The 25,886-nt window shown below is 39.9% G+C and overlaps 2 protein-coding genes across 2 annotated transcripts; one reads left to right on the top strand and one right to left on the bottom strand.

The window, feature by feature from the left end:
• Nucleotides 1-667: 667 nt before the first annotated feature.
• LOC113577660 (CDP-diacylglycerol--glycerol-3-phosphate 3-phosphatidyltransferase, mitochondrial) lies at nt 668-17,789 on the bottom strand. The gene is made up of 10 exons (XM_027010445.2): nt 17,674-17,789; nt 13,411-13,612; nt 11,923-12,000; nt 11,620-11,716; nt 11,000-11,189; nt 8,604-8,782; nt 6,572-6,996; nt 6,350-6,425; nt 4,548-4,696; nt 668-3,565 (listed from the first exon to the last, which is right to left on the bottom strand). The coding sequence occupies exons 1-10, from the start codon at nt 17,787-17,789 to the stop codon at nt 3,446-3,448; spliced, it is 1,632 nt and encodes a 543-aa protein (XP_026866246.2). The 3' UTR covers nt 668-3,445.
• A 1,179-nt stretch (nt 17,790-18,968) lies between these two features.
• On the top strand, nt 18,969-22,369 carry socs3b (suppressor of cytokine signaling 3b). Its single transcript, XM_027010463.2, has 2 exons — nt 18,969-19,162; nt 20,033-22,369. The coding sequence occupies exon 2, from the start codon at nt 20,207-20,209 to the stop codon at nt 20,882-20,884; it is 678 nt and encodes a 225-aa protein (XP_026866264.2). The 5' UTR covers nt 18,969-19,162; nt 20,033-20,206; the 3' UTR covers nt 20,885-22,369.
• Nucleotides 22,370-25,886: the final 3,517 nt, after the last annotated feature.

Here is a 25,886-nt window from a genome sequence, read left to right on the forward strand (position 1 = left end):
GACATGGAGCATCACTGGCAAGAGATGACAAACATAAAATTCTGGGTCATGCCAAGTTGAAACATTGTTTGTGGTCGTCATGGAGACTTCACCATCACTACAGCCATGGAAGAGCTACAGAATGCCCTTTTCTTCCAGAGTCCCGGACAAAGCTCGCTTATCCCGCTCTTCAGGGGCTGGGAGGTTGGTATGCTGACCTCCTTCTGAGGGTCAAGGTATGAGAAATACTTATTCTTATTGCCACATACAATTGCAAGAACTAGGTCTTTAATTAGTCCTATTATGCCAAACGCACTCCAAAGTTCCCATGAGAATTTATAGTCAAGTTTGCCTGTTAAACTGACTCTACACTTTCTCTCTCTATAGGAACGGGAGACATGGATAGCTGACGTTGCCATGCCTGCTACAGTTTGGCTGGCTTTCTTTTTCAATCCAGATTTCCTCACTGCCATCTTGCAGTGTATGGCCAGGAAAAACTGATGGCCTTTAGATAAGACGTGTCTGGCCATAGATGTGACTAAAAAGAATAAGGAAGACATGACCAGTACACTCAGAAAGGGTGCTTTTGTCCATGGACTTATGGAAACTGAGATGTTCATTTTTCTAATATGTTGTGATATCATTTGTTAAGATCTCACCACTATTGTAGAAAGGTGAAATAACCCACTTGAAATGACAACCAAACTTTTATTTTTTTAAAACATTACCTACTGAACTAAAACACATTTTTACAATGAAAATTAATACATACTCTCAGACTGCATGAAAGAATGAAATCTATTTTTTAAAGCTTGTATTGTTAGACCAATTGACCCACAGTCAAAGCTTTTCCAGTAGGGCATCAAAGTGTTTACTCAAGACAGCTTGAAAAAACTTCCATAACTTGCATATTGGTCTCCTTCAAACATACTAAACACTTACTGACTTTATAAATGAGATTTTAAAAAATCCACTGCTTCCACTAGTTTAACAACCTGTGGACAAATGTTCTATTCATACAGTCTTTCAAAAATACAAATAAAAAACTACTATTACCAATAAATATTCAAATAAACTGAAATGTAAACTGATTTTTATAGACTTTGATAAGTGTAATGTCCCCATGAACATGCTATAGCTTATCATCCATCAAATTCCTTTGTGAGGGTGAGGGATATTTTGACATTCTGTACTTAGTCTATGGTATAGTTAATTAGAATGGCTGACACATGAAGCCTCATACACTCCAAGTACAACAGATTAACTAGCACTCCAGGTGTGGAAGTCAGCATGTCACTGAATAAAAAAAAACATTTGTGATCATTTGTGTTTGTCTACATCAATGTTCAGGTTTAGTTAAGTGAACATCTTAAAAGATCAGAAAGGCAAACAGAAAGAACTACAAAAGAAACTATTTTTTTACTTACTACTTCAAGCAGTATCAATCAGCAACTATTTAAATGCACCTCCAAATTGACAAACGCTCAACCAGTGCATAGCAAATTGTTGAGAAATCAGTTACTGTTTAGAGCAGGATTTTAAAACCTTTTCTTACTAATCTCACAGGACTACTCCAATAGGGTTTAAATATGATCACAATAAAAAGTAACCATGTTTGCTTTAACCATAGTCCACTTCCCCAGAATCTTCCCAGTTCTCAGACTATGCCAAACCTTTTAGTTTTAATAGAAAGTTCCAATTTGCTGTGACCCATCTGTTACCTTTGTACTTTCGTTAACCAAAGACACACCAAATAAAAAAGACAATACTTCACATATAACACAGAAGAGTTGAGGTTACTATTAGTGACAGTTACAAGAGTGGCATTGTTGTATAAAGAAGCGATGGCCAAATTCAGCGTTTAAATAATTATCAAGCATGTTTTGGAATAAGGTTTATCTATAAAATAATTAATTTTTTTGGTGACAGGGGCTTGCAGTCTGGTGTGATTGCTGATGTTCATCTAAAGGAGATGATGCCTGCCATGTCTGTTATCTTCATCAGAGCCATTCCAGTGGACTGCCAGGAGACCAAGAACGTGTATGACCAAGACACGCATGTGTTTGGAACTTTAACCTAAAACCCGAACAAGTGGGTGCTAGCAGCTGTATGCCGACTTCTCAGTGTCTAGACAATGAACTCTGATTACATCAGTGTGCCTTTATTTTTACAGTTTACAATGACTAAATGTTGTGCTTGACATTTAACATGCTAAAATCTTAAATTAACAATTTTGCTCATATTTGAGACTGAAATTTAACTTAAAATATTACTTTTCTCCACATCCTTTTTTTGGCAACACTTTCATAAAAACAAAAAATATTAACTTCTACCAAAAGCATGATGCTTCATTATGGTCATTGACAGCAGGCACATTCACAAGGGGGCAGTCTAATAGCACTATTAAAAACAACTAACAAAAAAAATTATAAAAAGGTATTTCAGCACTTTAAGAATCAGAGACCATTTGTTTTTTTGTTGTTGTGGGGTCATCAATCAGCATATTTTTGAAAGGTTAGTACTTAAAAGTAAGCTTTAACTCTCATTCTTTGCTGTACTAATAAATATATAGTTTTTTGTGTTCTGTTTATTAAATAGAATATTACAACATGCCTTTTCACATAACCAGCAATGTGTTAGACTTTAGAGGGTTACAAACCCAGTGCTATTGTTGACTTAAAGAACTTTATCCATTGGACCACATATGTTCTAAATTGTGACTAAATAACCTATCTTTTTGTAATCTTCAAATGGGAGACAGTGCTAGTTCCTCTGAATCTCAATATTTAGCATTACAGACAGATTATGTCTGATTAAGTTGTTAGCAAGTGAGGCCTTAAGGTGGTCAATGACAATGCAGTTCAGTAGCTGAAGCATGATAGCACTGGAATAATGTATGACTGAGGCTGTGGTGCTGTGGTCTGGCCATGCTAGTTTGACACTCAACAATGTGATGGCCTTTGGGCTAGAAGAACCACTGCAGTGACAATGCACATTCTTAAAAACCCACTGTCCGCCAGCTTTGGGTTTGTTACAAGTATATTCATAGACATTTGGCATGTGCCCAGTAAAAAGAACTTCACAGAGAAGTCTAGAAACTGGAACATACTGATTGCTCCATTTGTGAACTTCATCCACAGAGATGGAGACTTTGGTCTCATTTGTTCTCCATCAGTTAGGTGTTGATGTTGACATCTGGCATAAATAACTATATACATTTATTTTACATGGATCCAAAGAACCTGGTCATTGAATACAATGTGGCATTCAGGTTTGAAATTCTTACAATAGCAAGGAATGTTGTTTCCTGCTCTGCATCTGGTTTAACTCATTAGTAAACTACCACACACTCATTGAATTAAATCAATGAAACTGTGGAGGGCAACCCTTCTAGAGAACTCCTGTATTTGATGAACCAACTTGGTTTGAACTGTAAGAAGTTCAGCAATTCAGGCAATGTGCATTCTCAGAAGAAGTTTTTAATGAGAGGAGTGATCAGCTTCACCCATAACTTAACATAGCGGTCAGGCTGCTTAAAGGTGGAGTGTGAAACCTCTGTGGACCTCTGGTACAACATCTCTTGCTCCTGGAGATGAGAGAGAGAGTAAACAAATGTAACAGATGTGAGTGTAATCACTTAAATATAAAAATGTATTACTTATTATTATTATTTATATGAATATTCAACATTAAACAAGTATGAAAAAGACTCAAAAGACTCAGTAACTTAAGCACCTGAGTGTTATTAGCATGAATTATCATGTGACTGTTACTGGCAGTCAAAAACACTTGACTGTTACTGGCAGTTGTGAGCAGTAATTAAAAGCATTATGCCTCAATGACTGATTGGAAATGGCAGAAATATTTAAAGATTATCAAGAGGGGGGGAAAAAAAGCATAGTTCATTGACAACTTACTGTGTTTCCAATCTTTGTCAAACTATTTGGTTTAAGAAAATTACTGTATAAATCAAATGTATTATTATTACTGCTGCTATTACTGGAAAGCAGTACAGTGAATGGAAACATCTACCTTCTACTTATTGGAGCTGAAGAAACATCTATGCTTAATTGTTCACATTTGTATACAAGCATCAGTGTTGATAATGTTGACTTCTGGACTGGTCTTTTGCCTACATTAGCCAATGTTTAGAATGTTGGTTAGAGGCGGAGTTTGGAGTGTTGACTCATCAGTGAACATTACTTGACTGACCTTGCAGTAAACTTACATAACCTCCATTTGATAAGAAGTGACAGGAAATTCAAGTCATCCATAGAGTTAAAAAGCCTCTGAACCCATTTATGGTTACTCAGGCTTTATTACCACTTGTATATGTTTCCCAGAAACATCATGTGGCCTTGGTCTAAGGATACTAAATGGTAAACTGCAGTGAGTATAATGGGCTTATTAACCAGCCTCAGCAAAAAATAAATAAGGGAAAGGTTGGGAGCACACTGTGTACCATCAATAAATGATTATACAAGACCCAATATGTATAAATATTTGCAATTAGTGAATTATTGTTCAAATTTAGGGTTCCATATTTCCATTATGAGAGACAATCTAACCTGGTGTAGTTGGGCCTGGAGCTGCTCATTCTCTGTTACTAGGGCAATCTGTGCCTCCAAATCCCTGTGTACTGAGCGATAGCCAAAATTGGGGGAGCCAATAAGAGTGAGACAAGGGCCGTCTTTCCCTTTAAGGTAGTACCACAAACCTGTGAGAAATGGAAGTGAGGTTTAATAGGCTAGTAAGAAATTAGAAGAGAAAAGAGGAAGAATTTGGAAGAACAGTCACATTAATCATTCTCATTGCACACAAACATGCATGAACATTGTTCCAATGAAGTCAACTAGTGAAAAACAGCATTTCAAAGAAATATTCAGATATGCTCTGCCCAGTCAGACAAGGTTACATGTGGTTTCTTGGAGAAAGCACAAGTGTTTCTAAGGTCTAGAGTCTGTGTGAGCATTACCCGGCTTAAACAGCATAATTTCAATTTGGCTACATTTCACTGCTGGCACAGGATTTGTGAACTTAAAACCACGTGGCCTCCATTCAGCTCTTACAGGAAACTCTGAATATGAAATATGATACCTCAGCATTTCAGAACAAACAGACCTTTCCATGTCTTCATTTCAAACGACAGAAGATTCACCAACAATATGCAGGGTGGTTTTTTTTTCCCCCAATTTATATCACAAATGATAAAACAAGAACAAAACTATGATGCAAAGACTTCAAACAAGGAAAACCTTGTCTTAGTTACACAAAGCCATCACAATGAGAACTATTTTGCCCTAAGGTAGCATTCTTTCTAGCTGAAGCTGAATATAAGGTTGCACAGCTGACGGGAAGAAACTTATTCCTCAGGATTTCCTTGTATGTACAAAACTATCAATTATGTATCTCAAAATGCCTTCAAGGTAATTGGAGTTCATCCAACCGTACTAGTTAGAGTTTTCATATCCATATTCTCTCTCTTCTCTCATCCTCACTTAGGTCAAGATGCTTATTGTCTTTTGCCCGGGGTGAATAGGACCAATGCAGGCCAAGGGCCAGCGTCAGAATGCCAGCTAATGGTCATTGATTCCTTTTCCTGCTCAAGAAAGGGGACCTCTGCACCCTGTCTATTCCCACTTCTGCTTCTCTGTTTACTAGAAATGACGGCATTGACAAGGCTTTATCTAATAAGCAGGACTTCTCAACAGGACCATGAAATTGAATTCCACTGATGCTGCCCATATTTACTGAACTCTGGCTCACTTTCTCTCACTCCTTGCTCTATTCTAGTCTCTGCTCTCTCACTCCTGCTTCTCTCTATCTCAGCTCCAGGTCAGAGAGATCTGTACAAAAATGTGTATTTGAGGCCATTTTGTCCATTGAGAATATTAAAAATATTCACGTCTTGAAACTGCATATGAAAATCATAATCATTTAGTTTAAGAAAAATAGCCTGGCAGTCACAGCTATGGAAAACATCAGGAACAGGAGGAGGAACAGGTTAATACTGATCCTTTTGGCTCCATTGTTGCTTTCAATTTGTCCTAATGGATGTCTCAGAAAAGTAAGGCTGAAACGCCTCAAAATTAAGGAAAAGCCAAAGAATCTGGTCTGTGCATTCCTTTGGTTTACAGAGAAAACACCAGAGCCTCAGTAGGCTGAAGCCGAGCGGGAAAGGATCAGAGGAGATCCCGGCAGCCCAGAGATGCTGGGAAACCTACCCCGTGCATTAAAAATGAGTTTTCCAGGTATCCTGAAGCGTCCATCGCAGGGTTTAATGGAAACCTAACCCCATGGTGCCTCTAATAATACAGTGTATTTAAAGGTGAAGGTGTAAACACAGGGCAGAGAGTCAAATACCACTCACCCTTGGCATGGAATGTCCAGTCGGGGCGATGGTACTCATGGAGTTGGACACGACCCTGTTGACCCAGCTTACACACCTGGTGGAAAGCAGCAGCAGTACTACATTTTACTACAAAAACAGGTTAAATAAAAGCTATTTATATGTACTGAACATGGCCCTAAAAACTTTATAGGGAGAAAAGATAAACCAATATCAGCAAATAATTAAAATAATCTTGCTTACTTTGCTATAGAATTGATGGGCAAGGTGGACATAAGCTTCGGGAATAGCGCCTGCCACTCCTTTAGCCCCAAAGAACCCGTTGACCTCTGGGGAAGCCATGAGGATGCAGTAGTCTGATGCCGCTCCCAGCACCAGCCTCATGTAAGCTTGTGTCAGGTTGAAGTAGCCAGATGTCAAGTAGACTGTAGCATCTTTGCCTGCTTCCATGAGCAGACGCTGCGTTACCTCCTCATCCAGCTGGATGCCCAAAGGCTTCATCTGCACAAGTGGGAAGAGCCAGGTGTCGCTATGCTCTTCTCCACCTTCAAATTCTGAGTCCGAGTCTCTCAAGTGCCCCAACTCCAGTAGCTGCTGCCGAGCCCTGGCCACACTTATCACACCCATAATTCGCTGATGTGCTGAGGATGAGAAGTCCACCCGATTACCTGGGAATCAGAGTAAGATGTGAAACTTTTGGATACATTGCTTCCAGTGTGAATAATCTTAGCATTAACATCAAGTGAAGAAGTATTGCAATAGCAAACAACTTTCAGCACTTTTAGTATTTTTTTTTTAAATTCAGCAGACTTGAAGCAAAATACAGTCCATTTCATGGCTGATGTAGATACATGTATTGAACACTGCCAATACTACATTTTCAGTTGAGGCTGTTGCTCATATCTAAGGATCTTGCAAATGCATAATCTTGCAAACCTCAGAGACATGGGTCAATAACTGCTGACCATCTGGAAAGCGCTCTGTCAAAGCCTGGCGCCTCTGCTAGACATAATGTGCCACAGTGAGTCATAGAAAGAGATGCAATCTGTAAATAATGAATTAGATTCTGTACAAAAGCGCTGTGTTTTCGTTACATACGGGCAAAACCTCCTGATCTGGGGCCAGTTTGGTTGTGCACTCCACAAGAAGGATGTGATGAGAATGATGTGGGAGAGGCTGATCGGAAGTCTGTTTGCTGTCTAAAGAAGGGAAGAAAACCCACAAATATGTGTGGAGCAAAACAAGCTGTGCTTTGATGGCAAAGACAGGGGCTTTCCCCACAGGCTGCAGACCAGCAACCCCAGGCCCTCGAAGCCTCTGAGGACCAAACACATCCAGTTAAGAGGGCCGTGGAGTTCAGCCGCTCTTACCGACAGGCAGGAGGATCCAATTACTGGATCTACACAGGCAATGAACTGCAGACTCAGCGGACGGACTTCTCAATGAAGCATCGCTCCAGTTTAGTGGGAGGAGAACTTGCAGGCTCTGCCTTCATCATGCCTCTGCATAATTATTTTTTCTTTTTACACTTAAAAGGCATGGGGGCTTGAGCGTGAACAAAGTCAGTAATGCAAGTCCACATACATGTTTTGACAGCATTTCATCCTACTTATGCCTATCCTTCATTTATAGATTCCACACTCTGCCCATCAGCCTCTCTCTCCCTGACATTACCACAGTCTCGACAGACTCCAATGAGGCCTATATTCCACCTTCCCGTCTTTCTCCCCTTTCCACTCTCCCTCCCTCTACAGATCATTTACCATCAGCAAAGTGACATCATCACTCTATTTCTGGGTTCTGTGACAAACTGTAGTCCCCTTCTGGAGTGGTTACATCATGGGCTGGTACTGGCTTTACAGTGCTGGGCGCTTGGGTTACGCGTAATCACTCACACCACTGTCCGTGATCCCCTCTGAGCCCACGAAGCAGTTGGAGTGTAAGACACACCACTTCTGGCACTGCTAAAACCAACATCTCTGAAGCCTGCGGCTATGGTCACAAACCTACAGCTATGGGGAAATGTGAAAAAGTGCAACATGGAAACAGCCGCTCAAGAATGACAAAAGGCAAGAGTTAGTGTGGGAGGACACAAGGGAGTGCCATGATGCATCAGTGAAGACAATCCAGAACTCAGTTGTGTAGCAGATGTTCTGATGAGTTGTCAGTCTTCTTAACACTTCCTCAATCACATGAAGGAATTCATGATCTAGATGGCATACTTGTTTACATACCTTCATCATTCTGTAACTGTTCAGTCAACACTATTACTTGCCTTTGTAGGGGTGCACCATTTCCTCCATCACATGGACAGTGTCATCATGCTCCAGCTGCAGTGAGATGTCACTCACAGCATGCACCAGCTCAGCAAAGAAATTGGCTACCTCTGCGCAGTCCTCCACCAACACATAACGGTCCTGCCGGTTAGTGAAGTACGATTCACTCAAATTGGCCCTGCAAGAGGACACAATACAAATGACCACTTCATGCTGACTCTATCCACTCACTGTTGTTTATCACTGTTTATCTCTGCACCCTACCTGAGGTTGTGTTAACTTTATCATGACTGGGTTGTATGGCAAATCAATAATACACTGACATGCTAAAAGTCATGCGAATGCAGTATGTAAATAGATTATGAAGTGGCATTGATGCCCACACCTGTATAAGTTGTGAGGTGTTATCTTGTGAGTGAGGCTGAAAACAGGCCAGAGTGCTCATGGCAAGATGACATGAATCATCAGAGTTCGAATGAGGTATGATAGTGGGTGCCAGACAGATGGGACATTCCATTTACAAAGTTATGTGGGCATTTAACATTCCTCGAGCCACAGTGTCAAGTGTACAAGGAATATGTCATAGAAGACATCACCTACAGGGGACAGAACAATGGCCACCCACGGGTGCTTGTGATCGTGACCACTGGTATCTGGCTAGAATTGTTCTTGTGAACAGACGAATGACTCTGGTAGAAACCACATCCACATTCAATGGAGGTGACATATACTGCAGGTCAGTGCAGCGTTCTTTAGCTTCCATGGGATATCAGAGCAGAAGACCCACCAGAGTGCCTCTGTTAAGAGAAGCCTCTGCACTATCGAGAGCATCCTCACAGGGAACATCACAGTCTGGTTTGGGAAGAGCACCAAGCAGGACAGACAAGCACTCCAAAGGGTAATGCATTCAGCAGAGCGCATCACTCATACGGAACTTCCTGACCTGCAGACCATCTATCACAAGCGGTGCCAGACCAAGGCCAGGAGGATTGTGAAGGACCCCACCCATCCCAACAATAGGCTCTTCTCTCTGTTCAGGTCAGGGAAGCGCTTTCGCTCCCTGAAGACCAAGACAGAGAGACTGAAGAGGAGCTTCTTCCCACAGGCCATTCAGGCCCTGAATCAGGGAAACTGATAAACTGTGGGGACCACCACCACGATGTAACTGTAAATATGTCAATTGTAAGCTGGAACTGTACATTGTGTACATACATATATACATATCCATATATACATTGTACATTGTGTATATCCATATTATACATATATTATACATACATTGTTAATATATTTTTGTATATATATATATATATATATATATATATATATATATATATATATATATATATATATATATAGTTCCATATGCACCCCTGTTTTTTCCTCATTTTGGACAGAGCACTCTCAAACCATTTAACTGCGAGTTATACTGTGTATGACTATGTATGTGCTAAATAAACCAAACTTGAAACTTGAACTTAACACCACTACATTGGACACAGCACCTTACCTGGGCTTGTGAGGTTGCTAACTGTACTCTAGAGGACTCGCAACATGTGACATGATCCAATGAGTCATGGTACCAGTTGTTTCAGGGCTGTTGGTAGGGTTAGTATGTTGTGCAGACCCCATGAAGCCACGGACCCCAGTTGTCAACAAGGCACTATGCAGGTTAATGGTGGTTCTATACAGGTGTAGGATGTGTTCTCATAGCATGGTTTGGGTCCGACGGTCTGCCTAAACGCATCATTTACCAGTGCCTGCTACTTTTCACTGCTTGGTGACCATTCGCAGCCCTTCATGGACTTCAAGTACCTCCACAATGATGGGATATTACAGCAGGAAAATGCACTGTGCCACTGGGCCCAGCTTGTCAAGAATCGGTTTGAGGAGCATTCTGGAGAGTTCCGACAAACGGGGTGGCCTGCATGTTTGTCTGACATGAGCCTAATTGAGCATGTATGGCATGTGTTGGAGAGGTCTATTCACACATGTGATCCTGTACCTACAAATACCACAGAGTTGTGGATGGCTATTCAGATGGCATGGCTCAACATCCCTTCTGATGACTTCTGTCCACTTGTGGAATCAATGCCATGTTGAGTTGTTGCAATTTGCTGGGTTAGAGGGCATCCTACACGATACTAGCTTCTGTCCCATGACTTTTAACATGTCAGTGTATAATAAGAAACCTAAAGCAATAACTGAACTATGAAGCATACTTGAGGCAAAATATGCAATATTTGAAGAGTGGATGGTGCATTCAGCAGCATACAGAAACAAACATATTTAAGTGTAGTAAACTGAAATGTGCATGCATCTACTACAAGGCCTGTACTGTAGGTATCTGCAGTTGATGAGAAGTGGGTGTGTGCCTTTGTCTGACTGTCCATACCCACTGATAATGAGACTGTTGTCAAACAGGTAAGCTTTGATATGCTGCACGCCAATGGTCTCATTAAACCTGTCAGGAACAAAGAGGCGCAACAGGCCCCGCAGGTCTGGAGTGTGGTATAGAGCAACTCTCATTTGCTCCGGGTAACGTTGCAGCAAAGGCAACAGCATTGTACGTGAATTATTCTTTCCTGGAAAAGAGAAAGCAAATTCGCACATAATTCACCACCTTGACAGGGATATTTATGGCTTACATATTTATATATATATTGCATTAAAAGGGGATAACGTGACCCCTTAAGAGTTTGTTCTTCCTAGTACAAGAAAAGACCCTTTACAGTGGAATGTGCATGCAGTATGATGGAAGCATACTGCAAAATAAGCAAAGCAGATTATGTTATGAATTACACGCATGGGCCACAATCATTCCACAGAAAGGAAGTAGGGAACTTGGTGGGGATTTCTTATGCGCTTCTATTTCCTTCTCACCATTTCTCAGGAATACAGTCATAGTGCTCATGTTATAACATGCTAACAAGTGTACTGTGTACTTCAAACTGAAGTGGAGAGCAACATTTGGTCATAGAGAGCAGGAGAAATAACGTGAAGGACGACACTAGCCTCTGGATCCTCTGGTGTAGTCCAGCAGCACAGACACCTTTAAATCAGCAGCAGCCTCTTCCTGCGAGTGCTTGAGTGCCTCTTCTATACAGTCAACCTTCATGCAAAGTAAACAAAACAAAACAAAATAAAACAACAGAAAACTTGACCAGCTACTCTTGGCATGTTTATTAAGTTAACAAGCTACTGTCTGCATGTCAGCCTAATTTTTTTTTAATGTATCAGCAGTGGCTACCCTCATATATGTAACTCATATATGAAGTAGACCTTCACTGAAACTTGTAGTACATGAGGAAAACATACAAGATCTTGCTCTAGTGGTCCTGTGCCAAGATACAAGGAGGCCATCACCACTCGATGCTTGGCTGTCTTGATGCGTACCTGCATAAACACATAATGTAGCATATCTTTACCATGTTATTAAAATAAAACTTATTGTACAACTTAGTATTTTCTACAGTACACTGCTTGTCAGCTTGGAGGGGTTTTCAATTTTGTAGGAGACAAGATTTCCCAACTGAAAAATTATGGGACCTACGAGCACCGTGCATTATACAAATTACCTTACAAACTTTCATTAAAGATAATGCAAATAAAATGGGTTAGGCTGTTGAGAAGCTAGTTTATGCAGTGGCTATTAATTTTTTAAGTTTGCATGTTACCATGCTAGTGCCCAGCTGCCTACTAATGTTTCCTACACTGAAGTCCCATTCAAGGTTTTATAAGCCTTTCAAATACTGGGAATAGTGAAGTTAACCGCTTCACAAGGACTAACACTACAAGGGTTGTTATCAATGAAACATCCTATTAAACACATGCCTAGTGCATACAAAATTACTCTTTGGCAGTAACAAGCAAGAAATCAAGAACAGGCTTTATAATGACATCTGTGGTTACAAAGCCAACACTACATGAAGATTGCTTAAATGGCAATAAGATCAAATGATGTTAGCAGGTACGGAATATTATACTGTGATGAAAAGATATAAAATATCAGTGACCAGAAAGCCATGCAATCAGTAAAAATATCAGGCGTACTAACAAAACACAAAACTTTCATGGCTTGGAAATGAAACAGACACTAGTATCAGTTCACAAACTAGTCAGACAAAGTATGCAGTCGCTCAAAATGCCTTAATATCATATCATTTGTCAACAGATTAAATTAACAGAACAAATAAAAAAAACCTAGCAGCTATTAATTGTGGTAGTTATACTACGTAATACTCATTCAAATCCCAATTCATATCTGACAATCAAATAAAAACTAGGTTTCATAATACAGGAAAGATCATATTTCACTTTTTGCACACTATTTATATATTAACAATAGTGGTCAGACTATGATCAAATAAAATTCAGAACACTGTTTAATTCCTTAAATCACCTTCTGGCATGTACATTTACAGATAGTCAGTACATTTCCAGAAAATCTACAAACTGGACTGGATGTGATTTGGCTAATTCTGATAAATGGTTCTATAACTTGTTGCACACCTTTCTAGACCAGAAAATCAGCCTTTTTAAATATTGTACATTCAAACCTGTCTAGGCAAAACACACTCTGTTGGCAAATCAAGTATTGTAACCTTTCTGAGAAAAAGATGTGATAATAGCTTGACATTTGCTTTCCTTTTCTTTTTTTAGGTACATAAAGTCACAAAGCATATTCTCTGGCTGAATGGTAGGCCTTCACGTAATAATTAGTTTTAAAACAAAAAAAAGGCATAGGCCTACTAGTTATGGATCTAGCTTTCACACCCAGAAATATGCAGAGGCCAACACGCACACCTTCATAGCTTGATAGAACTCATCCGGGGAGCGGAGCACACGGATGCGACCCCCGGGCACCTTGAAGGCTGGAACATGGTCAGCAATCCAGTAGAAGCGGGAATGAAGCCCTTCTGCTCTAGTGGAGCCTGGCAGCCTGGAGCAGGCCAGTGGTGCAGGAGCTGCCCCGGCCAGAAGAGGGGGCAGGAGTAGCAGGGTGGACCTATGGGGCACCGCAAGAAGAAAACAAAAGACTAGGAGTTAGCAGAAGTCAGTCACAGGATCTCATACAGGAAGAGAAGCTTCCAACACAAGTTTAATCTATATACTATCTTTTTTTGCCATGAATCGAGCAGACTAAAGCTTTGCACAGAAATCTGTGAGGACGATAAATTTACATTGAAGTTAAATTCTGGCATTTCAAAAAATATTGCTGAGACAATGATGTCATTTCTGGTTAATTTCTTCTGTCACAATTACATCCCTATTTCATTTACATCACAATTTTTTTCCCCTATTTCAGTTCCTCCTGATGGCAGCAACGTTTGATAATTGTTTTTATGTATTTATTTGTCATCTTTTTGATGTATACATCATATAAATAATCAATAAATAATTGAAAGGATTGATCAGTTCCAGAACTGTGATAAAGCAGTCTGAGATGGAGGCCATATTACAAAGTAACTTGGTGAGATGGCACTTCTCCATGCTCAAACTCCAATGTACTTTCTGGAAATTCTATTGACTTAAAATAACAAAAACAAAGCACCTTTACTCAACCTTTTCACATATTCTCTTCCAGTAAAGTGAAATCACACTGTGAGATGCAGGTCTTAAGGCTTCAAGATCTTGCCAAAGGATAAATGTACTGTGAACACAGATGGGTCTTCTTAATACAATACTGATTATCCAACAGAAGCAATCCCACAACACATTGCCAGATCCTGCTGGGTCGGTGACAGCGGTTATAAAGAATGTCAGCATGTTGGTAAAATGGCAGTCCTAGACAACAGAAACCTCAGACACTCTAAATGTAATTTAATGCAGAACTGCTTCATTACAAAACATCTGGTAAAATACTAAGAGCTTGTATCAGATCCTTCTAAGTAAATGCTGATTTTGAGAGTAGACTCTTGGTGTTTACTGGGCAGAATATTACATATTTTGAAGCTACTACTATATTTGATTTTCTTCCAACACTTGATTATTTCAATATGCTCAACAACACAGTAGCAATGGTCCTTAAACAGAATAGCAAGTTCATTGCCAGAGGCTGCTGTATTCAGATGACAGGAGGGCAAGAACATTGCCTGTGAGAGACGGCATGAACACCACCTTTAAAGCCCTATACAGATTCACTGCTAAACACCAAGGTTATCTTAAGTTCTACATACCCCAATTCCAGACAATGTTTTTCTTAGCTGAATTGACTCTCACCACACAAGTACAATTCCTTCTACAAACAGAAATTGGGAGGCATCTATTAGACCAGCATGCAAGGAATCAATCACCCAGCACAGATGGGAGATACCCCAAAAGCAAATAAATAAAATGCAACAGAACACATGAGTGAATGGTTCTGTCTATACTTTCAGTTGATATTTTAATATTTACTCTCTGAAATCTGATCATTGGTGTTGGGCAGTATCTACGTAACTGGCATATGACAATGTCTACAGGAAAACATTGTTAAGGACGAGAACATGGCTGGAAGAAGGGTGTAGTGAGGCATTTTTAGATACTTTTTTCAATAATTATTAAATTAATGACATTAATTACTATTAGTTAATTGGGTCCTTGCAATTAAAAACCATATATGTGACATTTTTAATCACTTAAATGTTCAATGACATTGTTTAAAAACAGTTGATTACACAGAAAAAGGGAAATAGCTGATAGTTCATTTCACTGGAAGGACTCAAGACTCATTAAAATACATATTCATCAGCTCTATGGCTCAAATTAATCTCCAGGTATGTGATAAATATAGTTTTCTAGATTATAGCAGAGACAATGGAATTATAGCAGGCAGGGTATAATCCCTGATGTCATGGTGGTACGTCAAAACACTGGCTCAACATCAAGAAGTCTCTCAGTCCCTGATGATGACATTGTCTATCAGCCCAAATTTACTGGTCAGTGTAACTGGTTCACAATCAGAACAAAGCAGCATGCATTTTCCATTTCAATATAGTCACTGCAAATGCATGCATGCCACATGCTGTGCCACAGGTAATTATGACAAATTATTAGATAATTCCAATGAATGACATGCCTTCTGACAGCAGATTCAGATTGCATTCTGCTACCATATTCCATCACAATGTAAACACCACTACCAATTAGTTTATACATGCACATACCTGTTTTTTATGCATTATAACTCAAAATGCCCAGATGATGTCCAGACATTTGTCAATATCAGTATATTTGTCAATATAGTTCAGTGAAGTAGTGCAAAAAGTCTAGACAGGCCAATCAAGATATTGTTAACTGATATTACACTTATACCCTCCCCACTTTTTTAACCAGCCTGTGTACTCAATTGCTACAGGCATGCTTCAGCAACCCAGTTAACATGGTAAACAAGCAAACAAAACTAAATATATGCTTACGAGACATGTTTTTTGTTTTTTTTTACCATTCTGAAATTTGTTTTTTAAACTGCTTAATAGATTGTCAGCTTTAATTGAAACGTATTTTCACCCATATGTGATAAATGACTGTGGCACTCATTCCAATCTTAACCATAGGTATTGCTTATTCTCTAGACTCTATAAATGGTTCGTGTCTGACAACTCTGAGATAAAAGAATTGCAGATGGAAGTGAACATAAGCAGTACAACCAAGAGAACATATAATAAAGACATGCCAACTGCTTGACATCGCACAATGAGGTTGAAACCTGTGATGACTCTTGCAGAAAGATTACTTTACGATGACAACAGATTCCTTTCAGTTATCTAGAAAATCCCTCAAGATACAGACCCAGAGACAGAGGGAGAAAAACCATATATCAGAAGACCACACTTCCATAATGTCAGTCACCCAAGATACAAGTCACTAATATGTGTCAAGAACAGAATGCAGCAGTTTGCTTAATTCAATCAATTTATACAATATATAACTAACAAAATTATCTGGAAAATAAGAGTGGCCCACAAAAAAAGGAACTGCCATGATTCAAACCTTTACACTTTACATATAAAACACAGCAAAGAGAGAACTATGATAGCAACTAGGTTTGCTGTTTGTATTACTACTGGTTTCACTTCACTTATCTTCACCAGTGATATGGCTGCTGTGGGGAACAGCAGGTTCTCTTCTCAATAAGAATCATGGCTGATCAAATATAACCCAATGTATTAGACTAATGCAGGCAGGACAGTGACACCAAACAGACCACTGCAAAAAAGTCCAATCTAAACTTAACCAAGCATGCACTTCACATGCTGAAGACTGAAGACTAAAAGGTTAAGCACAAACTAAAGATGGCTGCAGTCCCAAAAGAGCATCATTCAGAAGCAACCCTGTGAAGAATAAAAACAAATCTTCCTGCCCGCAATTGAGCTCCCTGTACACATTGTATTGGGTGTATGATATTTAACAGTGCTATGCAGGTACATGGTGTTGACTTTTGCTCTGTGGGACTACATCAGGATCATGTTACACTCTACTCTTGAAGAAAAAACCATTTCAAGCAGTTGGTTATGTTGCAACAAATTATGAGTGATTATGAATTAAGATGAATGAATATTCCAACAAAGGGAATGGTTATAAGAGGAAAATCCATGATAGGGCAAGTCCAACAGACAAATGTTAGTCTTTCTTATCTTAACAGACTCTCATGAGTCTATTAAACAAAAAACCAAGCATACAAACAGATAAAGCCTAAACACAGCGTAATTTTATTTTGGGCTGTTAAACTAAATGATAATACTCATGTAGCTACAGTTTGAATTGATAAGTTTTCTAAAACATCCTATTAGCGAGCCATAGTAGCATACAATTGTTAGTGCAGTATTTCACATAAAATCGATCAGTAATTAGAATAAAAAACTGAAATAAATGTTGTAAGTTCACGTCAATAAAATGTGCTAAAACCAATTTGGTGTTGAGGTGGTTAACCACACTAGACAGAACAATGCAGCACGTTAGCTACTAAGCTAGCTAGCGGTAGCCACAATATACGACAACGACCTAGCAAAATATCACGTTTCCTTGCGAAGCTGTCGGTTAATTTACTTCTGTTTCCCAATTTGAATAGGCGTAGTCTGAATTTACCCTCTGATCTTGTCATGTTTCCTAAATAGTCTGTCCGAAAGTTTAGAGAATACTCCAAAGACAGCAGGAGTATAAACAAAGTTCACAAGTCTCCTCCAAGTCATGGGCGCCGCCATTTTTTCCTAAGCCTTTTTGAACACTCGAAACTTTATGTTTATGACATTAGGTACATGAGACGAGCGTCAGAAGCCCATCAGTGTGGCTACACTTTACATATTATTTAATTGTCCTGGACATTAGAGTAGAAATTACATACACACTGTCATATTTCCATGTGAGAATAAAATAGGATTTTATATCCTTGGCGAATGCGTTCTACAATTATGCATTTGCTAAGTAAGCATATTTTAGGCTATTTTGATCTTTAAAGATAATATGCTTCATGACATCACAGTATGTTTATCAGCTGTACACATCATTATAACTGGTTATTTATGGATTTTAAACGTATGAACCACCCGGTCTCTTACTTCCGTCTTTACCCTATAGATGGCGTACAGGGCAGTACACCAAGTGAGCATGCATACATTCTAGGCATGGTGACCGTGAGCATTTTAGTTAATTTCAAGAAAGCTGGTTACGACACAAATTATTATTATTATTATTATTATTATTATTATTATTATTATTATTATTATTATTATTATTATTATTATTATTGTTATTATTATTATTGTAATGGTAATTATATGTAATGGTAGCTATTGCATGTAAAGAACATGATTACTGGTGGCTGGCTGCGTGTTAACGCGTCGACTAATTTTAGGCATTGCAAAAATTGTCTTTTAAAAGCGTTTTATTTGCGGTCATCCGAGGGTATGTAGGCAGCTAGCTAATTCTGCAAGGGCTCTTCAACTTTTTTTACCTTGTAGCCTGACGGGGAAGGGGGAAGGGAGGACTCCGAATACCAGGAATCGTCCCGTAGAAAAAGGTCACGCTGATTATTTATTGGCAGTCCGCCAAGAGAGTGAGAGAAAGCGTGTGTGTGTGTGTGTGTGTGTGCGTGCGTGTGTGTGTGTGTGTGTGCGTGTGTGTGTGTGTGCGTGTGTGTGTGTGTGTGTGCGTGTGTGCGTGTGTGTGTGCGTGTGTGCGTGTGTGCGTGTGCGTGTGTGTGTGTGCGTGTGTGTGTGTGCGTGCGTGTGTGTGTGTGTGTGCGTGTGTGCGTGTGTGTGTGTGCGTGTGTGTGTGCACGCGCGCGCGCGCGCGTATGTACGTGTGTGGTTGCTTACTGGAAAAACGGAGGGGTGGAGCCTTTTAGAAATATCAGGCTCACTCGATGAAGAGAACAGTACTTCCACTACCCCTCATCGGGGGGAGACGTGAGAGGGTGCTCAAAGTGAATACAAATTGTCTGACACGAAACCTTTTACAAGACCATCACTTTACAAACGCATTTTACAGCGTAGACTATATAAAAGGATCACACAAGAAGCTATATAGTTCTGTGTTTAAACGCAAGTTCAAGATTCGGTCGGATAAGACTTTCAAGGTAATTATAACCGTTTCGTTTATTATGTCCATTTAGAAATTATGCTGTATGCAAACCATATAAAAGCTCTGTACACCTAATCCGTGATGCATATGGCAGTCCATTGCAATGCATTTTGTGACGAACCGCGCGTGATTTGTATTGGCGTGTTAGATTTACTCATCTCTTAGGCGCCGGCAGTGAGATGTTACCAGCTGATTTTGAGTTACGGAAAAGCGCATCGATGATCAGCGATTGCCTTCCTAAAATCTGCCTTTGGGTGAAGAGTTCACTAGAGTAATATCCTGATTCTCCTGAATATGCTGAAAAAAAATAGCATTTTTCATTTATAGAAGGAAAGATGTTCGGTTGCCTTTCCATGCTTTTGTGTCAGGGTGTATTTATAATGCAACACGAGAAAGAGGCCTTTGGATATGAATGATGAATCGGGTCATTCACAATAAACAATAAATGAAGAACTTCATTCACATATCTTACTTTTCAAAAGCCCATGTGCGATCGAAGTGTTGCCTGGATTAGGTGTTCATAGCAGAGCAGCAACTAAAAGTTTCTCTTGCACACCAGTTACCGTGTGTGTGTGTGTGTGTGTGTGTGTGTGTGTGTGTGTGTGTGTGTGTGTGTGTGTGTGTGTGTGTGTGTGTGTGTGTGTGTGTGTGTGTGTATTAGACACTGCAAGTTACACTGTGGAATATACATCTACACATACACAGTGTTCCCTGTTCATGAATATGTCCCATTTAAATTTTAATCTGAATTGAACAGATAACATCAGAGCTGGCACCAAGAAGTACTCAAACATCTGTCATGCATCTACTGCTGTCTGCTGTGCAAATACTGATACATTTTCCTCTCTTTTGCTTTTTCATTTAGCTGTTTTCCATACCCATTGAAATATTATTGCTTCTGGATGTTGAGGAGGCGACGAAGCTCTGGTCTTTGTTTTGCTGCTCCCTGGTGCATGTGCACCCTGGCTGGGACGGCCCCTCGGCCCTGGACCCCAAGCACCAGCGGAGGCTGGGCGGGACAGGGCGCAAGCAGAGCGCCATGGTAACGCACAGCAGGCTTGATAGCGTCATGAGCAGCAGCCCCTTTCAAAGCGGAGTGTGCCGGCCCCACCACCGCTTCAAAACGTTCAGCTCCAGGGCCCAGTATCAGATGGTGCTGGCGGCTGTGCGGAAACTGCAGGAAAGCGGTTTCTACTGGGGTGCCTTGAGCGGGAAGGAGGCCAGTTCCCTGCTGAATGCAGAGCCTCCTGGCACCTTCCTGGTGCGTGACAGCTCGGATCACCAACACTTCTTCACCCTCAGTGTGAAAACAGCCACGGGCACCAAGAATCTGCGCATCCAGTGTGACACCTGCTCCTTCTTCCTGCAGACGGACCCCCGGAGCTCACAAGCAGTGCCCGTACCACGCTTTGATTGTGTCCTGAAACTCGTACACCATTACATGCCCTCTGCTGAAGGCGCAGGGGCTGCATCTGTGGCACAAGCTGCAGTGGACAGTGTCAGGGGCAGCAGTGCAGTGGATGGGAGTACATACTTTATCTACTCTGGAGGAGAGAAAATCCCACTGGAGCTGCTACGGCCTCTGGCCTCCAGCATGTCTACACTGCAGCACCTCTGCCGCAAGACTCTCAATGGCCACATAGACGTGTCCACTAAACGGGACCAGCTGCCTCAAACGCTCCAAGAGTTTCTACATGAGTATGATGCGCCCATCTAATAATCACCACATAGTTCTGGAGCACAGAGGCAGAACCAGGTTTGTCTTCAGATGTACTGAACTGCTTGAGCAGTCGTGGAATTGACCAGCAAAACCCCATATGAAGCTGGAGTGCAGGGCAGTATTGTGAACTCTGGAATTTATTAAGGGTCTGAGTGAACTGCTCTGAAACATTTTCAGCATCTATCAGTATTGCTGGCCAGCTGTGGCCTACTGTGCCTTTGACCGCTATAGTGTGAACTTTGGCAGACGGCTGCTGTGTGATGGACAGCACAAAGTATGTACTCGCATGCAACGGGACAAACTGTTGAACTGACAGCAGAGCAGCCATGGACAGGAGTAAGCAGAGGTGACAGTTATATCTTTTTGCCTCCAACTTTTAGTTTCCAGGTTCATTTGGAAAACATGGACCTTGTTGAAGATTAACACAAGTGATAGATAGTCAGTACAAGGGTTAAGCGTGCTGCTATGGGATTCTGCAGCATTTTGCTATAGGAAAAAAAGCTCAGTCACTCTGTTTCATCCCCAGATGACATTTTGACTATGCTGAAAGGAGAGTTCTGGCCACATGTGTTTAAAGGAGTGCTCAGAGCTGGTTGTTTGCAGTAACATATACATTTCCACTGAGGCTTGCCAAGTGTAACTGCCTCATAAGTAGGCATGCAGTGGCCAAGGGGGCAGTTACTCACTACTGGCACTGCTGTGTCAACAATGGCCACCGTGCCCGGTCACAACACAAGACTGACGCTTGAAAAAATAAAAAGAATTTGATACGGAAGGATCAAAGCAGACAGGAGAGACCTGTTACTACAGGCGGTTTCAGCCCCCGGCTCGCTCTGAAGGAAAACTCAGTGGACTGTTGTAACTATGCCCTCGACAGCCAAGGCTTTGGTTTTGCTGGGAAATGGCAGATGATTATAGATCAACATGCTGGTGATGAAATTACAATACAGTGCAAACTTCCAAGAGTTGACAGTTAATGTGCTGTGAAACAAAGCCAAGCACAGTATGCAACACCCTTATTTGCTGATCCTGGAGTTTGACATGGAGGATTATGTTCCTCTAAAAACAGAGGAACATGTTTGTTCTGTATGTGCTAATGAGAAATATGTCATGCCTCATATTGCCCATTCAATAACAGTAACATAGTGTTTCTTTCAACAGGACATGCTGTCTACAGTTAAATGAATGTATTGTGAGTCAATGGAAGGGCTTATGGTTCCACTTGTACTTCTTGCTTTTTTGTATTTTGACAAATTGAGAAGCTGTTTACATGTGTCACCACAAGAGGACAACATGTTTTGTACTCTGTCTTTTATAAAGATGTGGCATCTTAAGGTCTAGTCTAATGACCCAGAGTGCAAGCTTGAAAATCTGAAAACAAAGGCATTACAACAGAAAATGCAGCAAGGAACTTTGCACATATTTATATTTATAAAATATTTCAATAATTTATATTAAAGAGTAATATTTTTACAAAATAGATCTTACTGTGTACTTTAAGTTCTTGAGGAAATGCATGCAAATTTTTTATTCATCAGTCTATTACAGATGATAGTATATATGGTTTAACTAATCCTTTTTTCACTTAAGCATTCTGTGTAAAAAATACATTTCCCCTCTGCTACACACACATACACGCTGATGGAAATACCACACCACAACTCTCTCTCTCTTTCTCTCTCTCTGTCATAAACAAAGGCCTGAAGTTCACCTTTTTCAACTCTTTCATGTTTTGTTTGCGTGCTCACAGGATGTCACCTTGTGCATTCTCTTCAGCTCAAAACCCAACTCTGTGCCTCCTCTCACCTCAATGTTAATAACTTCCTTTATAGGTTTGTCCCACATCATATCAAACTCTTTAAAGAAATGTGTAATCAAATCATGAAATCAGAATGAAGCAGTTCTGAAAACATTAAATATGTCAAAAATATTTAACTATTGTTACAGATGACCTCCTTCCATCTGTCAAGTGGTAATTTACCACTGCATTTAGATGACATAGAGATGTTTATACTCTGTTCTCAGGTTCAGATTCCAAGATATACAGATCTTGGCACTTAACAATGTCTCACTGATTACCAACTCACAGACTGATTATATTGCACTGTAAGTAAAAGCTGTTATCAGATTTCCTTTCACACTGTAAAATTAGCAGTTAAAAAAACACAATTTAAAAGCAGAATGAAATGCAATTTATAGTCCTGAATGAATTCCAAAGTCAAGCTAGATGCATTAAATGGTAAGATAATCTATTTGAGCAACGTAGCAAATCAGGTTAGCAAAAGAATAGTTTTGCTTGACTATAAAGGGGTTATTTCCTTTCACAAAACTGAACAACAGTTAGCAATTGCTGTTGTTACAACACTATCATAGACAAGTGCTTCTGAGAGGATTAAATCAATAGAGTAATTAATTGCATTGTTTGTTTGTATAGTCTCAGTTTACCCACACAATCATCAAAGCATTACTTGCTCTGTGTACGCATCAGTAACATAGAGACAGTAAGAAGGTTTGCATTGGCACTAATTTGATTATTAAATTGGAGAAAAACAGTGCTTGATACACCAGTGCAAATTTACTTGGTTCAACCATTTTAGAGAATTACTGTCAGAAATATTACAAAGGATTTTAGAAGATTACTGTCATAAATATTATAAAATACATTCATAATGTTCCATGATATTAAGGTCCCTTCCAAGCAGGTAAGTAGTAATACCAGTTAAATAGGGTCTCTTCACACTTCATTTGTAAATAACTTTTACCATTGAGTATTGTACAATAGGGCAATATAGTCAATCTTTTTGACTATATAGTCAATCTTTTAAGAACTATCTAAAAAAAGACGAGTCTATTTGATGTCCTCTTCTTTTGGACGTTACAATAATAATTTTAATAACGTTATAACATTAATTGAATATAGGCCGAAACTGGTAAATGCAGAATATACACATTTGTAGTGGACAGTGGTCATCAAAGTAATCAAAGGCTAACAATAGGTATGTGTGTGTGTGTGGGTGTATGTGTTTGTTTGTGTGTGTGTGTGTGTGTGTGTGTGTGTGTGTGTGTGTGTTTGTGTGTATGTGTGACGGAGTAGCATTTAAGTCTTTTTATTTATCTAAAACCATCTTTTGATAAATCCTGTAATTCATTAATCCTCTATCTGAAATATTTGAATATCCTATATCATCATGACCCTCATTTTACAAAACTATTGTAACACCATATAGTTCATTTAAAGGGTAACACATGTATGTTCTGAACACACAATGCTCTCTGAAGGTTTGAAGAACACACAGTGCTCTCTTAGTCTTGATGGCTAACGCTAACACCTGATACTGAACTTGAATCTATTAGTGTGTTATTCTGTTCATTATTGTCACTACTGCCAGTGCTTTAAATTTGAACATAAACTGCAAGGTTGGTGAAAAGCAAAGCTAGTGAAGCAGTCTAGAGCCAAATTGTGCTCCTGACTGCGGAACAATCCCAGTGCTAATCATCAGTTACTAGGCTGGTTCAGGGTTTTGGATCACAGCTAATGAAGGACATCTTTCCGAAATGTCCTGATGCTCTGGAGAACCCCTCCCTCTCTCTCTTGCAGTAAAGTAAATATAGTTTCCAGAGAAACAGAGGCCCTTTATCAGCTGTGCAAATGAGGTGCTTCTGAATTAGTACAACAATTTACAACAATTTACAACAATTTTGAATATCTCTACATGTTGTACTACAGTACATTGCAGCTACTCACCTAGAATCTTCTTCAGATTTATATACACAATTATTAGGCAAAAGCATATTTTCCAACACCAAGTCATATAAACTTGAATGCTTATTGGACTTAAGTGTATCAGGTGATGTGTATTTGTATAATGAGGGAGAGTGTGGCCTAAGGAGATCAACACCCTATACCACAGAGTGCATCATTATTAGGCAGCTTCTTTTCCTCAGGCAAAATGTACTAAAAAAGAGATTTAACTAACTCCGAAAAGTCAAAAATTGTAAAAAGTCTTTCAGAGGGATGCAGCACTTTTTAATTTTTAAGATAAGATATTGGGGTGTGATCACAGAAACATTAAATGTTTTGTTGCAAATAGTGAACAGGGTCACAAGAAACGTGTAGAGAAAAAAAAAGGAGCAAGTTAACTGTCTATTTGAGAAGAATCAAACGTGAAGTGACCAGGTACCCATTATCCTCCAGTGCTGTCATATTCCAGAACTGCAACCTACCTGGAGTGCCCAGAAGTACAAGGCGTTCAGTACTCATAGACATGGCCAAGGTAAGGGAGGCTGAAAACCAACCACCACTGAATAAGACACATAAGGTGAAACGTTAAGACTGGGCCAAGAAATATCTAAAGACAGATTTTTCAAAGGTTTTATGCACTGATGAGATGAGAGTGACTCTTGATGGACCAGATGGATCAGCTCGTGGCTGGATCAGTAACGGGCACAGAGTCCCACTTCAACTCAGACACCAACAAGGTGGAGGTGGGGTACTGCTATGGGCTGGTATTAAGATGAGCTAATTGGAACTTTTCAGGTTGAAGATGGACTCAAATCAACTCCCAAACCTACTGCCAGTCTTTAGAAGACACTTTCTTGAAGCAGTGGTACAGGAAAAAGTCTGCATGTTTCAAGAAGACCATGATTTTCATGCAGGACGATGCTCCATCATATGCATCGAAGTACTCTAAAGGCCTTAAAGATGAAAGAATAATGACATGGCCCCCTTCCTCACCTGACCTAAACCCTATTGAGAACATGTGGGCCCTTCTTAAATGGGAGAATTACGGTGAAGGAAAACAGTACAGCTCTCTGAAGAGTGTCTGGGAAGCTGTGGTTGCTGCTGCGCAAAAAGTTGATTGTCAACAGATTAAGAAACTGACAGACTCCAAGAATGGAAGGCTTATGACTGTTATTGAAAAGAAGGGTGTTATATCGGTCAGATTTTTTTGAAATGTCAGAAATGTTTATTTGTAAATTTTGAGTTGTTTGTTTATTA

The sequence above is a fragment of the Electrophorus electricus genome, chromosome 14 (genome assembly GCF_013358815.1).
Source record: "Electrophorus electricus isolate fEleEle1 chromosome 14, fEleEle1.pri, whole genome shotgun sequence".
Lineage (NCBI taxonomy): Eukaryota > Metazoa > Chordata > Actinopteri > Gymnotiformes > Gymnotidae > Electrophorus > Electrophorus electricus.